The sequence below is a fragment of the Saimiri boliviensis genome, chromosome 9 (assembly GCF_048565385.1).
Source record: "Saimiri boliviensis isolate mSaiBol1 chromosome 9, mSaiBol1.pri, whole genome shotgun sequence".
NCBI lineage: Eukaryota > Metazoa > Chordata > Mammalia > Primates > Cebidae > Saimiri > Saimiri boliviensis.
The window spans coordinates 97,227,996-97,244,389 of record NC_133457.1 but is presented as its reverse complement, the minus strand read 5'-3'; the positions used below and the strand labels follow the sequence as shown (position 1 = coordinate 97,244,389).

General features: G+C 51.3%; 1 protein-coding gene across 5 annotated transcripts in view; it reads right to left on the bottom strand.

The window, feature by feature from the left end:
- Positions 1-16,394, bottom strand: part of EFCAB8 (EF-hand calcium binding domain 8) — a 74,519-nt gene that overhangs the window by 50,945 nt on the left and 7,180 nt on the right. For 4 of the 5 annotated variants that reach the window (XM_074406405.1, XM_074406403.1, XM_074406402.1 and 1 more), the window contains 5 exons: positions 13,083-13,248; positions 9,846-9,964; positions 7,456-7,559; positions 6,303-6,438; positions 1,523-1,628 (listed from right to left, as the gene is read on the bottom strand). In XM_074406405.1, coding sequence (XP_074262506.1) covers positions 1,523-1,628; positions 6,303-6,438; positions 7,456-7,559; positions 9,846-9,964; positions 13,083-13,248 — 631 coding nt within the window. The other variant, XM_074406404.1, reaches the window with a different exon arrangement.

Here is a 16,394-nt window from a genome sequence, read left to right as displayed (position 1 = left end):
AGAATCACTTGAACCCAGGAGGCAGAGGCTGCAGTGAGCCGAGATTGCACCACTGCACTGCAGCCTAGGCGACAGAGTGAGACTCTGTCTCAAAAAAAAAAAAAAATGGGGTTCTAATGCCAAATTCTTAGGTCTGTCTGAGGATGAAGGGCCAGAATGCCGGGGACAGCACCCGATCCCCAGGAAACAGGTGTTGCAATGGAAAGCCAGGTGTGAATCACAGAGAGATTGCTCTAGCCCTTGCTTGATGGCTGACCGCTTTCTGTGTATCACACAATTTAGCCTCATAATGATGTCAGTGTTGATTAAGAGCCCACTCTGTGCCAGGCACCACACCAGGAGCTTCACACACCTAACCACTAAGCCACACTCACCCTGGAGCCATCTATCATTGGCCCCATTTTACCTCTGGGTAAAGCGAGGTACTGGGAGGTTAAGTCATTGCTCAAAGGCAGACACCTACAGAGCAGTGGGCCCAGCGTCTGAACCCAGGTCCTTTTGATTCCAAAGTCCCTGCTTGTTCCAGAACAGCTGCTCTCTCTCCCCGCATTCAGCCTCGAATTGCCAGCTGTAGTTTCAGGTATGAATTTCCTCTTCCTGACATCCTTACAGGTGTGCTCAGTCAGAGGCTCATTCATCACCCATCCATTCAACAGTCATCAAGCATCCAGGAGGTGCCAGGCACCAAGACACTGAGCTGAGCAGAACAGATGCAGTCCCTGACCTCATGGAGCTTCCAGTCTGGAGGAGGAGAGACGTGCTGAACAGAAGCACACTAATGCACGTGAGATGACACTGAAAGGGGGACCTTGAAGGGAAGACGGACAATCTCACGGGGTCTTACTAACAGAGGATCTTGGACTAGAGGGTCAGGGAGGGTTTCCTGGAGGAAGTGATTTCTGAGATGAGAGCCAAAGGAAAAGCAGGGACTGTGGGGGCAGAGAGGGGCAGGAGGGACGGCAGAGCAGAGACCGAGGCCACAGCACCTGTCAGAGGAGGCGAGAGGAGGCCACAGTGGCCTCAGCACTACAGGGAGGGGACAGGTGGGGACTACTGGAGGCAGCAGGGGTCAGACCTCTGAAGGCCTCATAGACCACACTGAGGATCCCACTTTCATCCTAAGAGCACTAGGGTAGGGTGAAGGCTTTCTGCAGAAGGGCACTGTAAATGCACATCCTGCCTTTGGGGGCGTGAGGGGAAGCCTGGCATGCAGGAGAAGCTATTTCAGTGAGAGTGAAAGTGGCCCGGACTAGGAGTGGCAAGAGGCAGGAAGTAGAATTGGGACCGGAGATAGACTGGTTATGGGCTCTGGCTTGTAAATGTGGGTCTGTTCAACATCACTGTGTCACACGAGCATTCACTGACCATTCCCTGCCTACTCAGCACTAAGGCCTCGCCACCTGGCCATCCTCCCAGGGGCTCTGATCCATGTTCACAGTTGCTCAGCCAACAGACCTCTCCCAGGCACCAATACAGGGCCCCCAGCGGCTGAGAGCAAGGCTGGGGAGCCCCAGGGACTCACCTATCTTTTGCTTCGTAGATGCAATGGCAACGAGGTTCATATTGTGCAGACATACCATGTCGATGACCCACATCGGCTGGTTGTGGAGCTGCTGGGTCTGGTTAAGCTGCCAGAGGAAGAGCAGAGGAGATGGGCTGGGAAGCATGCCCAGGCCAGCACAGCTCCCTGTGAACCCCTCCTGCCACGTGAGGCCCTGGAGCCACCATAGACCTAGCATGGAGCCCAGCACTACCACTAAGACTAGCAGTGGGGGCCCTGGATAAACTCCCCAGCCTCCCTGAGTCTGTTTCCCCATCTGTAAAATGGGCTTAAAAAACACCTTCTTGGGGCCGGGCACAGTGGCTCACACCTGTAATACCAACACTTTGGGACGCCGAGGTGGACAGATCACCTGAGGTTGAGAGTTCAAGACAGCCTGACTGACCAACATGGAGAAACCCCATCTCCACTAAAAATATATATATACAAAAAAATTAGCCAGGCATGGTGGTGCATGCCTGTAATCCCAGCTACTCTGGAGGCTGAGGCGGGAGAATTACTTGAACCCGGGAGGTGAAGGTTGTGGTAAGCTGACATCCACTGCACTCCAGCCTGGGCAACAAGAGTGAAACTCTGTCTCAAAAAAAAAAGAACACCTTCTTTACAATCCCCTTCTGGAGCAGTCTCACAGCTCTATCAAAGTCTTGGCTGCAATGAGCTGTGAACACACCACTGCACTCAAGCCTGGGCAAGAGTGAGACCCTGTCTCAAGAAAAAAAAAAAAAAAAAAAAACCAAAGTCTTGAATATGCATAGCTCATGATCCAGGGATCTGTTTCCAAGACATTTCTATGGGGGTGTCTGCATGTACTCAAAGGGGACGGGGCAGCTGCTGTTAGAGCAACAGGCCAGAAGCCACCTGGAAAGCACAGCTGATCTCAACCCACACCACCGACACCAACACCACCCAGACGCTAAGAACAAGGGAGCTGTGCACGTGCCAATAAAGAAGAGTTGCCAAGAGATATGAGTGACAAACCAAGGTAAAAAGCAGCATTACAATATGCTTCCAGTCGCACATTTAAAAAGAAAAGGGCACAGTGGCTCATACCTGTAATCTCATCACTTTCGGAGGCCAAGACAGGAGGATCACTTGAGCCCAGGAGTTTGAAACCAGCCTGGGCAGCATAGGGAGACCCCATCTCTACAGAATTATTTTTTAATTAGCTGGGCATGGTGGCACAGGCCTACAGTCCCAGCTACTTGGGAGGCTGAGGTGGGAGGACCCCTTGAGTCCAGGACGTTGAGGCTGCCGTGAGCTGTCATTGCACCACTGCACTCCAGCCTGGGTGACAGAGCAAGACCAAAAGAAAGAGAAAAGAAAAGAAAGCAGGGGGTGGGGAGGGAAAGAGAAAGAAAAGAAAAAAGAAAGAAAGAAAGAAGTGAAAGGAAAGGAAGGAAAGAGAGAGAAAGAAAGAAAAGAAAAGGAGAGGGGTATGTAGAGAGGATAGCCATGGAAGACCACCCCGAAACTGGCCACAGCAGTTGCCTTCAGGGAGAGAAAGTAGGAACTGGGGGAAGGAAGACTGACTTCCACTATCTGCCCCTCCTGTTTTCCATCTGCAGGTATCACCTGGTCAAAGTGGCTTACTAACAATTTGTTCTGCAAAGTCGCGAGGAATTAATGGAATAAGGAAAGTTAAAGTGGCCATGCACAGTGGCTCACGCCTGTAATCCCAGCACTTTGGGAGGCCAAGGTGGGGGGATCATTAGGTTAAGAGATCAAAACCATCCTGGCCAACATGGTGAAACCCTGTCTTATTAAAAATACAAAAAAATTAGCTGGATGCGGTGGCGCACGCTTGTAGTCCCGGCTACTTGAGAAGCCGAGGCAAGAGAATTGTTTGAACCTGGCAGGCAGAGGTTGCAGTGAGCCGAGATCATGCCACTGCACTCCAGCCTGGGCAACAGAGCAAGACTCTGTCTCAAAAATAAAAACAAGAAAGTTAAAGCATTGAGGGTAGTGCCCAGCACTCAGTAGGAGCCCAGCACCGGTGCCTCCTGCACTCACGTAACATGCACACGGACAGAATTCGGGCTGGCACTCCACACAAGGGAAGCCACGAGCAAAGCCAGGTCAGCAGAAGTGAGCTGCTGTGTCCTAGGGAAGAGGGGAGGCCAGCCCACTTGGCTTAGAGTTGAAGAGGAATCAGAGATGCGATGGGTGTGGCCACCTAAGGAATCTGTATTTTACTCTCTTTTTTTTGAGACTGAGTCTTACTCTGTTGCCCAGGCTAGAGTGCAGTGGTGTGATCTTAGCTCACTGGAACTTCTGCCTCCTGGGTTCAAGTGATTCTCGTGCCTCAGCTTCCCAAGTAGCTGGGATTACAGATATGCACCATCACATCTGGCTAATTTTTGTATTTTTAGTAGAGACAGGGTTTCACCATGTTGGCCAGGCTGGTCTCAAACTCCTGACCTCAAGTGATCCACCTGCCATGATCTCCCAAACTGCTGGGACTACAGGCATGAGCCCCCGTGCCTGGCCCTGTATTTCACTCTCTGAATGACACCACAGGCTCTCAACTGAAGAAAGCAGAAAGAAGTATGATCTGAAAAGCTGGGAGGAAGGAGCAGAGAAGAACATAAACCAATTCCTCGAGATGGGTATTCAGAAGGAGTAAGGAAGGCAGGGGCAGAGAGGAGCCTGTTCCATCAGAACTCAGGGCACCAAGAGAAGAGAGGACTGTGCTCTTGGACTCCACAGATGTTCTGGTGATGAAGACTGGGCCAGAAACCCCGAGTCCCTCTCTTCTGCCGAGGGCTAGAGTCTAACCCATATACACTGGTAGCTTTGGTAACTCCCACCACCCACACTGTTCAGATGATGTTCAAAGAGCCCTAGAGAGTTTCAGTGACTTGTACCCAAGATCACCTAGTTCTTGAGTGGAGCTCAGCGCCCCCTCCCCCAACTCAAACCTGAGGTCTTTCCATCTGCATGACAGTGGGTGTGTGGTCCTAGGACGCCAACTCCTGCTAAAGCAACCCCTCCAGGTGGGCCTTCCCAGTGAGCCTTCCTCTGTTCCCTTCAGCCTTTGGAGGTGCTTCAGTGACCATGTAGCAGCCACAAGCAGGGGCTCTGGCTGCAACACACCCTGCCCCAGTCCAAACACAGAAAAGCAAGATGGACGGCTATGGGAATTCACCCAGCATAGTAGCAAAAATATTAAGGGAAAAATATTAGAGAAAGTTATAGAATATAGTCTCAAACCCTTTTGGAAGGCCTAACGGTTTTTTCTATAGTTCTTGGCTGAAAGCAGCCAGAGTCTCTTTGCAGGAGCCAGAGACATTAGGGTGCAAATACAAAGGAATGTACGTAGTTTATCTAGCTAGCTTGTTTACTCATGTGGTCTTAAAAATAACCTTTGAGCCAGATGGTCCTCTCAGGGGGAGGTCAACCAGGGATATTACCCTCTAATGGTGTTTGTTTTGGGCATCAGAACCTGTGCTTTAAACTCCAGCCTCTAGTGGTGTTGACTCAAGCCTTTGTCAATTAAATTTTATGAATAAATGCAAGTCTCACTGGCTGGTGGGGGCTGGTGGTCACAACTGTTTACCGTACTCTCCAGGGAGTCTGTAAGTGACCATGAACCCTCAGCTGAACTGGCAAAGCATAATATCTGTGTGTCAGCATACTTTATTCATCCACGGCTGAGTTGGGGTCTGCAGGACAGACCCCTGCAGGTGGTGACCCTGACAGCGCCGCCCAACATGGGATGACACCAACAGAGGGCTATGGAAGCAACAGCCTCAGGACAGCAATTGTAGCTCCTTCTTGGTGCACCCAGGAGGGCCATGGGACCTCCATGCACCCTAGTTCCACCCAGGCCTCTTCTTCCCCAAAGGCTGAGCTCTGATGTAACTGTGAATCACTCTGCAGTTACACAGGCTTAGAAAGCCCTTCCTCTGGGGGCTGCATTCTCAATAAGCCTTTCTGTAGAGCCCTGGAGATCAGTGCTTTTCTCATCTGCTGGAAGATTCTGGACTGGCCTAGAGACCAGGTACAAAGCAGTTCTCCTGAGCGTCTTTTCACTTATTACTCTCAGCCAAGAGCTGGCAGCACAAAGACAACAGTGATGTCAGCTTAAATCCAGTGGGGACTTGCTGCGTGCCCTGCCCTGCCCCAAGCACCACACATGTATTGCACCATCAAGTGTTCCCAACCACACTGTGAAGAAACACTACAGCTAGCCCCATTTAACAGATGAAGAAACTGAGGCACAGAGAGTATATAGTAAGTACCTTGTCCAGGTCACAGAGCTGGCAGGTGGTACAGTCAGGATTCTAACCCTGGCTGTTGGGTTCTAGAGCTCATGCTCACAACCACTATGACTTCCTGCCTGGATCGAGCAAAAAGCCCGAATCAGCAGGACTTGGGGACAGCATGGGAGTGGCTGACCCTAGCACAGGAGTCTTGGGGAAGACGATACCATTTACTGAGATGGGGACGCAAGAGAAGGAAACCCAGTGGGCAGGGACAGCTGAAGGGACATGCTGTTTGGGTTTGAGGGGTTCTGTGAGACGCCTGCAGGGGACAGGCATCCAGGTGGAATCCTGCTTAGCGGAAGGGAAATGCACGGCTCCCACAGGGAAGCCAAGTCAGGACTCAGGTGCTGTGACTGCGAGTCCAGGCTGCTCAGACCATGCATCTGCCTGGGTCCCGGTCACCTTCACCATCAGGGTGCTAAGGCAGAGGCCCTCTGATGACCCATATGTGCACCATGCGCACGGGCCCCACTCACCCTAAAGGAGCTGATCAGCGAGAAGGACTCAGACCAGACCTGCAGGATCCCATCTTTGGTGACAGTCAGGAAACACCCGATCTTCTTGAACCGCTGGATTAAAAACGCCACCTTCACCACCTCACAGCCATGGTTCCTGTGGAATATGATGAGAGAGAAGAGCTCAGGCAAAAACAGCTCAGGGAGGGGGCACCTGCGGCAGAACAGAGAACCACCGAGAAGGAAGGACAAAAGCCAGCAGAGCGTCACGCACAGGCATTCGTGGGCGCACGCCAGGAAACCATAGCCGGCTACGTGAGCTGCGGGGCTCTGCCCCCTCCTCCAAGCGGGTTTCTGCTGGATCATCAACAGTGGCCAAAAAAGAAAGGGCCCCAGAAGCTGGTATGAGGCGGGGCTCCAGAAGCGAGAGGCAGCAAGCTTATCCTGCGAAGGAGCCAGCCAGCCTCCTCGTGACATGGTGGGACAGAGGAGACAGAACAGAGGCGCTCACAAAGCTTCTTTCATAGGAAAAACCACCCACGGAGGGTGAGCAGAGTGGAGCCTAAGGCTGGAAACTGAGAAACAGCACTTTCTAGCAACTGCTCTAGGGCTCTGGGGTAGAGGGGGGAACAGAACCCAAGGATGAGATCAAAGAGGACAAGGGGCAGTGGGGAACCAGGGCCCCATGCCCCAGACGGGCTTCAGTAGTCCCCTCTGGGGGCTGCTTCCCTGTTGCCTGGGAGGAAACCCATATCCCTGCCTGTGCCTGCCACCTGGGCCACCTGGACCCCTGTGATGAAACTGCCGGACTACTCCGCACCAACCAGCGCAGGAAGCAGGAGAAGCAATGCTGTATATTGACTGGGGAATGGGGGCTGAGAGGGCCAAAAAGAGCAGCCCCGCCATTTTCTACCTCTTGGCCTGGGGCCAGCCATTCGACCTCTCCAGGCCTCAGTGGCCTCATCTATAAAATGGGGACAAATCACCTACCTTAATCCTAACACTTACGGGGCTGTGAGGTTGAAATGAGCCAAAGGATATCAGGCAGCAGGCTGACGCCAGCCCCCAATCAGCACCAGTGAGGTCATGGATTGAGGGAGGGGCCCGCTGCAGGCTGGCCCCAGCACTTGTCCAGTCACCCCCACCCGCCAAGGCCCAGGCAGAGGCTCCTTACAGGGGAACGACCCTCATGGGGAGGTGGAAGTGCAGGCGGTACTGGCTCTTTTGCATGTCCTCCTTTCCCTGGAACTCTCGCATCATGTAATCCACATACTTTTGCTGCCTCGGAAAGAAAACACAAGGGAGGCAAAACGGTCTCGGACTTTGGTGTCAAGAATGCAAACCTGATTCCCAGCCCCCCACCCCTCCATCTCTCCTAGGCTCTTCCAAGGGGCTCTGGTGGCTGCTTCCCAAGTACTGGCCAAGGCAAGTCTTCAAGCAACAGACCTTCTCTTTGTTTCTCACTCATGCTGGAGTGCAGTGGTGTGATCACAGTTGACTGCTCAGCCTCCCAAGGTGCTGGGATTATAAGCATGAGCCACCACACCTAGCCTTTTCTTTTTTTTCCTTTGGGACAGGGTCTCGCTCTGTCTCCCAAGCTGGAGCACAATGGTGTGATCACGGCTTACTGCAGCCTCAGTGTTCCAGGTTCCAGTGATCATCCCACCTCGGCCTCCTGAGTAGCTGGGACCACAGATGGCATGCCACAATACCCAGCTGGTTTTTGCATTTTTTGTAGAGACAGGGTTTCTCCATATTGCCCAGGCTGGTCTTGAACTCCTGGACTCAAGTGGTCTGCCAGAGTTCTGGGATTAAAGGTGTGAGCCACCACACCTGGACAGCAGACCTGTTCTCGAATCCTGAGTATGGGAAGGGGCTACTCGCAGCACTCACTGAAGAGCACAGCAGCGCCTCCCTAGCCGTCCTGAAGTGCTAAGTGCATCCTCAGATCACCCCCACAACAGGCACTGCCCTGGGAGCTCTTTATTCACTCTAAGGATAATAAGACTGAGGACCCTATAAGGATGTGTGATACGCCCATGTTCAAACTTCAGGTTAACAGCAGGGAGCACCCACAACCAGGGCCACTGGGGCAACTCCAGACTCCATCCTGCTGCCCAGCTGCTGGAAAACACAGCAGAGGCCCAAAGCAGCCACCATACAAAGCTATAATGCGAAATCGGGGGTTGTGGAGAAGGACCACTTTGTAAAGCACTGAGAACGCTGGGAATGCAGGGGGGTTACTTTTTTTAAGACGGAGTCTCGCTCTGTCACCCAGGCTGGAGTACAGCCGTGCAATCTCAGCTCACTGCACCTCCACCTCCCGGGTTCAAGTGATTCTTCTGCCTCAGCCTCCCGAGTAGCTGGGACTACAGGCATGCACCACCACGCCCAGCTAATTTTTGTATTTTTAATAGAGATGGGGTTTCACTATACTGGCCAGGCTGGTCTCAAACTCCTGACCTTAGGTAATCACCCGCCTGGGGCTCCCAAAGTGCTGGGATTTCAGGCGTGAGCCACTACGCCCAGCCGGTTTAAATTATTTTTTATTCTTTTTCTTTTAGTTGGCCTCATTGTTCTAAAGGAAATGCTTATTACAGAACATTAAGAGAAATAAAAACAAGAAAACTAAGAAGAATGAAGTGTGTGCCTTTGCTGAGGAGTGTGTGCCTTTGCTGAGGAGAGCTACGAGATTGCAGTTACCACAGGGACTCTCAAGGCACGCTCCCTAGGTTTGAATCCTGGCTCCAGTGCTAATGAGGCTGAAGCCCTGGGCAAATTTTCCTAACTTCCCCATGCCTCAGTTTCCCAATCTGTCAAATGGAGGTAAGTTTTTTGTTTTGTTTTGTTTCGTTTCTGAGACATGGTCTCACTTTGTCATCCAGGCTGGAGTAAAGTGGTACAATCTTAGCTCACTGCAGCCTTAACCTCCTGGGTTCAAACAATCCTCCCAGCTCAGCTTTCCAAGTAGCTGGGACTACAGGCATGCACCACCACACCCGGCTAATATTTGGCATTTCTTTTGTAGAGACAGGATTTTACCATGTTGCCCAGGCTGGTCTGGAACTCCTGACCTTGTGATCTGCCCGCCTTGGCCTCCCAAAGTGCTGGGATTACAGGCGTGAGCCACCGTGCCTTCGCATGGCCCTTCACCACCACTCAGGAATAGGCCAAGTTGGCCAAATTGGCCTATTCCTGAGTGATGGTGAAGGGCCATGAGATGGTCATGGTATCAGCTTAAATCCCCCAAGCCAAATGGGGGGCTGGTGGGCAGGGCAGGCACATGGCAGGTGGGAAGTCCTTTGTGCTCACCACTGCACACTCAGTAGGTCTCACACAGGAGCCAATGACACTTGTCCCTGGGGAATGAGCTACCAGGAACTCAGCTCACAAAGGTCTCGGGAGGGACCTTTCCACCCCACAAGCCCCTCGCCTGGGGCTGGAATCCACAGGGAGGCTTTCCCACATCGTGATGGCCTCCCATCTTCAGCCCCACCAACTGGTCAAGGACTGGGCCCTCCAGCCTCCCTCCAGCACCTGAGGGAGCAGGGGCACCCTCCTCACCCAGGTGACGAAGCCTTCACAGTCCGAGTCCACCTTCAAAAACAGCTCCTTTAGCTCGTCATCCGACGCACTGCTCAGAACCTTCTTCATGGCCTTGATGAAGGCGTCCATGCCCAGGGCTTCAAAGAGAGAAGACAGAACATGATCCCCTTCCTCACAAGTCCCGTGGCCCATCACTGCCACGTGTTCTCCAGTGTGGGTGCCGAGGGGGACACACAGAAGATCACATGTACGGCTGGGCGCCGTGGCTCATGCGGTGGATCACTTGAGATTAAGAGTTTGAGAGCAGGTTGGGAAACATAGGGAGACCCAGTCTACATAAAATTGTAAAATTAGCCAAGTGTGGTGGTGTGAGCCAATAGTGCCTACTGGTCGGGAGACTGAGGTGGGAGGATCACCTGAACCCGGGAAGTGGAGGCTGTAGTTGGCCATGATCTCGCCACTGCACTCCAGCCTCAGTGATGGAGACAGAACCTGTCTCTAAAAAATAAATGAAATAAAGCCTGGACGCAATGGTTCACACCTATAATCCCAGTACTTTGGGATGAACTGCCCAGGCTCTTGATGTCCTGGGCTCAAGCAACTCTCTAACCTTGGCCTCCCAAAGTGCTGGGATTATAGGCATGAGCCACTGCACCTGACCAGAAGCACTTTTTTCTTGGAGTCTTGTTTTATTGCTCATGCCTGTAATCCCAGCACTTTGGGAGTCCAAGGCAGGCAAATCACAAGGTGAGGAGTTCGAGACCAGCCTGGCCAATATGGTGAAACCCTGTCTCTACTAAAAATACAAAAATTAGCTGGACTAACCAACAGAATATGGCACAAGTGACAGGATGTACATGTGATTACATGATTTGTTATATAACATTACAACACTTGAGGCCAGGCACAGTAGCTCATGGCTGTAATACCAGCACTTTGGGAGGCCAACACAGATGGATCATAAGGTCAGGAGTTCAAGACCGGCCGGGCGCGGTGGCTCAAGCCTGTAATCTCAGCACTTTGGGAGGCCGAGGCGAGTGGATCACAAGGTCGAGAGATCGAGACCAACCTGGTCAACATGGTGAAACCCCGTCTCTACTAAAAATACAAAAAAAATTAGCTGGGCATGGTGGCGTGTGCCTATAATCCCAGCTGCTCAGGAGGCTGAGGCAGGAGAATTGCCTGAACCCAGGAGGTGGAGGTTGTGGTGAGCCGAAATCGCGCCATTGCACTCCAGCCTGGGTAACAAGAGCGAAACTCCGTCTCAAAAAAAAAAAAAAAAGAGTTCAAGACCATCCTGGCTAACACAGTGAAACCCCATCTCTACGAAAAATGCAAAAAATTAGCCAGTCATGGTGGCATGCACCTGTAGTCCCAGCTGCTCAGGAGGCTAAGGCAGGAGAATCGCAGGAGGAGGTTGCAGTGAGCCAAGATCACACCATTGCACCCCAGCCTGGTTGACAGAATAAATGAATAAAAATAAAAACAATAAAAAAGATTATGACACCCATCTTGCTGGAGTTTTTCTCCCCCTTATTGGCTTGAGCCTTGCAGGCAGCTATGCTGGTGAATCCCGCATGGACGATGAGCAGCCTCTAGAAGCTGAAGGTAGCCTCCATCAACAGTCAGGAAGAAACAGAGGCCCTCAGTCATACAGCGGCAGCGAACTGAATTCTGGGAACAACCTGAGTGAGCTTGGAAGTGGGTCCTTCCCCAGTCAAGTCCAAGATCATTCCACAACCCCAGCCAACAACTTTTTATTTATTTATTTATTTTTTTAGAGATGAGACTCACTCTGTGGTCTAGGCTGGAGTACAGTGCTGCAATATTGGCTCACTGCAGCCTCTGCCTCCCAGGTTCATGCAATTCTTCTGCCTCAGCCTCCCAAGTAGCTGGAATTAGAGGCCCATGCCACCACGCCTGGCTAATTTTTGTATTTTTAGTAAAGATGGGGTTTCACCATGTTGGCCAGGATGGTCCCAAACTCCTGACCTTAGGTAATCTGCCCACCTTGGCCTGTCAAAGTGCTGGGATTAGAGGCGTGAGCCATGCCCCCGGCCCCAGCCAACAACTTGATTGCAGCCTCGTGAGAGCCTGAACAGAGAAGCAGCTAAGCCATGCCCAGACTCCTGCCCACCAAAACTGTGAGGTGCATTGGTTTAAGCCACTAAGACTGTGGTTCTATCACACAGCAATAGATAATAAACCATACATATGAAACTGAAAGAAAACACACCCAAATGCTAACAATGGTTACATTTGGGTATTTGGACTAGGGGTATTTTTAAAAATTTTCTAGATCCCAAATAGCCCCCAAAATGTTTACAATACCTATGTAATGTTTGAAAGTTTTAAAGGAGAGGTCAGGCATGGCACAGTGGCTCACACCTGTAATCCCAGCGCTTTGGGATGCCGAGGCAGGAGCCATTGCTTGAACCCAGGAGTTTGAGACCAGCCTAAGCAACACAGCAAGACCTTGACTCTACAATTTTTTGCCCCATTCACCAGGCATGGTGGCGTGTGCCTATAGTTTCAGCTACTCCAGGGGCCGAGGCAGGAGGATCGCTTGAGTCCAGTAATCCCAGATGAGCCTGGGCAACATATTAAGTTGATACAAAAGCAATTGTGATTTCTGCCATTACTTTTAATAGCAAAAACTGCTTGTGTTTCTACAAATTTTTCTCTTTTTTTGGGGTAACAGAGTCCCACTCTGTTGCCCAGGATGGAGTGCAGTCGCACGATCTCAGCTCACTGCAGCTTCTGCCTCCTGCATTCAAGTGATTCTCCTGCCTCAGCCTCCTGAGTAGCTGGGACTACAGGCACGCGCCACCATGCCCAGCTAATTTTTTTATTTTTAGTAGAGACGGAGTTTCACCATGTTGGCCAGGATAGTCTCCATCTCCTGACCTCATGATCCACCCACCTCAGCCCCCCAAAGTGCTGGGATTACAGGTGTGAACCACCACACCCAGCCTATAAAAAAAATTTTTTTTTAATTAGCCAGGAGTGGTGGCATGCACCTGTAGTCCCAGCTACTCTGGGGGCTGAGGCAGGAGGATCACTTGAGCATGGGAGGTTGAGGCTGCAGTGGTGATCACACACTGTATTCCAGCCTGGGCAACAGAGCAATATCCTGTCTCAAAAAAAAAAAAAAAAAAAAATTGCTTATCACGTCTGAACCCTCCACACACCCCAGGTGCTGGATCCTGCCCTGTTGCAGAACTCACAAAACACAAGTCTACAGAGCAGCCTCACCTCCAGTCGCGCCGATGTCTTCCTCAAACATCTTCTCTATCTCGGCCAGGTGTGCCTCAGTAAACAGTTGGGACCCATGCTGAAGGTCCAGCAGCTGGCTACGGGTGACGGATGGTGTCGGGGAGCTAACAGCCTCCTTGTTCTGGAAGCCATGTGGGATGGACAGCTGGAAAGAATATACCAAGAACCAGGCCTGAGCGTTTTGATTTCCTGAGCCAAACATTCTCAGCACATGATTTAAAGAGACTCTTTGAGAAAGAATGAGGTAAGTAGTGTTATAATGTTACCAACGGAGAGAAACATACAATTCTTACCATTTTTAGACCTAAGAAGATGAAGAAAAGTCTAAACTCCCCTGACTTTGGAGAGTAAACCATTGTTCCCTTTTATAGATGCCGCAGGTGAGGCCCAGGGTTGCTCAGGGAGGACACAGCCAAGCTCTACCTTACTCATAATGGGGTGTTCATTTATAAGGGACGTCAGTTCAGTAACTATATCATTTCAAATCTTCAGTGGTCAGATTTTAAGACCCTAGGGGGCTAGGCAAGGTGGCTCACGCCTGTAATCCCAGCACTTTGGGAGACCGAGGAAGGCAGATCATTTCAGGTCAGGAGTTCTAGACCAGCCTGACCAACATGGTGGAAACCCATCTCTACTAAAAATACAAAAACATTAGCTGGTCATGATGGCAGGTGCCTATAATCTCAGCTACTCAGGAGGCTGAGGCAGGAGAATGGCTTGAACCCAGGAGGTGGAGGTTGCGGTGAACCGAGATCATGCCACTGCAGTCCAGCCTGGGTGACAGAGCAAGACTCCTTCTCAAAAACACAGACCCCAGGGAATCCAGCTCCATCTTCCCTAATTCGATCTTGTCCTGACCAGCCCAGATGTCCCATCTGAGTCAGATCAGCTCACCTGCCCCAGGCCTGGCCTCTGCCAACACACCAATGCTCACACAGACCTGCCACTAGGGGTTCTCCCTCACCTCCTCCTTCTACTCATCCTTCCCAGCCTTCCCCACCCCTCCAGGCCTCACGATGCTTCCTCTCCTCACCCCTCCATGGGGACTCATACGGACACTAAGCATAACGTTTCAGGTCACCAAAGCTCACGCCATCAAAGGCTGCCTTCCCTAAAAGATTCCAAACCTGGACAACTAGATGACCTGAGTGGCAGGCAGGCAGTGCTGCTCACTGAGACACACTGCTTTGGGCCTTGGGAAGATGGAGAGAATTTAGTTCACAAAGTCTAAGGACAAGGGATTGAATTGCTCACTCTCCCCACCTTAGCCCCAACTAAAAAGCAAACGTGCTCGTCTTCCTGTGGCCTTTCATTCATTCGCCCAGGGTCTACACACACTGACTGAGTGCCAGGCACTGTAGATGCCGCACTGTGGATACAGCACTGTGAACATAGTGAGGGTCCCTGCCTCCATGAAGCCCAATAGAGGAGCACGTGGAGGCTCTCCCCGCCCACCCAGGCCTCAAATTAGGAATCTCGGCACCATCTTCAGCTCTTCCCTCTTCCTCCTATGCATTCTACCATCCCTCTTGTTAATTCTTCCTGAATTCATCTACATACACGCTCCCCTCTCCTATGCCCTGCTCAGCCAGAACTCTAGTCTTTAGCTGGGACAAGCACAATGACCACCCCTAACTGAGACCAAAGTTTGGCCTTCTCTTCCCATCCACCTCCCAACTCTGGCACCAATCATCTTTCTAGGTAGCAAATCTTTTTTTTTTTTTTTTTTTTTTTTTTTGAGACAGAGTCTCATTCTGTCACCCAGCTGGAATGCAGTGGTGGGATCTTCGCTCACTGTAACCTCCGCCTTCTGGGTTCAAGTGATTCTCATGTCTCAGCCTCTCAAGTAGCTAAGACTACAGGCATGAGCCACCACACCCGGCTAATTGTTTGTATTTTCAGTAGAGACAGGGTTTCACCATGTTGGTCAGGCTGGTTTGAACTCCTGACCTCAGGTGATCCTCCCACCTTGGCCTCCCAAAGTGCTGGGATTACAGGTGTGAGCCACCACGCCTGGCTTCTAGGCCACAAATCTGATGGATGACTTTACCCTGACTCTCACACTCTTCACCCCCAGCTCCTGAGTGTGCGGCATTCGAAGCACGTCCTAACCAGTTCTGACCTGTCTAGTTTCAAGCATGCACCACGTTCCAGACACACCTCCTGCCCCACCATCCCCAGGCCCAGCAAGGGTTCTGTGCTTGCTCACATTGTCTTCCATACACATTGCAGCCCATCTCCCCGGAGGTAAGCCTACCCACTCTTCAGACTCTTGATCAGATGGAACCTTCCCCAAGAAGCTCTTCCATAACTTTCACATGACAGTCATCACTGCCACCTCCATATTCCCGGGTCTTTGTTCATATCTGCCCCTCATGGCACAGTAAGTGTGTATGTCTGTCCATACATGTAGACAGCAAGGCGTGAGGGGAAGCACATGGCTACAGAGCCCCAGAGCTCTGGGATGGAATTCTGCCTGGCTCCCCCACTTACAGGCTATTTTATTTTATTTTTTTTTTTTTTTTTTTTTTGGCAGAGTTTTGCTCGCTACCCAGGCAATGGCGCGATCTCGGCTCGCCGCAACCTCCGCCTCCTGGGTTCAGGCAATTCTCCTGCCTCAGCCTCCTGAGTAGCTGGGATTACAGGCACGTGCCACCATGCCCAGCTAATTTTTTGTATTTTTAGTAGAGACGGGGTTTCACCATGTTGACCAGGATGGTCTCGATCTCTTGACCTCGTGATCCACCCGCCTCGGCCTCCCAAAGTGCTGGGATTACAGGCTTGAGCCACCGCACCCGGCCTTTATTTTATTTTCTAATGTATTTATTTATTTTTCTGAGATGGAGTCTTGCTCTGCCACCCAGGTTGGCATGCAGTGGCTTGATCACAGCTCGCTGCAACCTCTGCCTCCCAGGCTCCTGCCTCAGCCTTCCAAGTAGCTGGGATTACAGGTGCCCACTACCACCCCCAGCTAATTTTTGTATTTTTCGTAGAGATAGAATTTCGCCATGTTGGCCAGAGTGGTCTCGAACTCCTGACCTCGTGATCCACCCGCCTCAGCCTCCAAAAGTGCTGGGATAACAGGCATGAGCCACTGCGCCCAGCCCAGGCTATTTTAACTTAGACATATCACATCACTTCTCTGAACCACATGTTTCTTCATCTGCAAAACAGAGAGCTACAGTCCCTACCTGCAGGGTTGTGGTTGAGACCTAATGACACCTGAATACATGTGAAGCCCCAGTAAACTGTAATTATACAATAAATGACAGCTCTTGTTACTACTCCTCG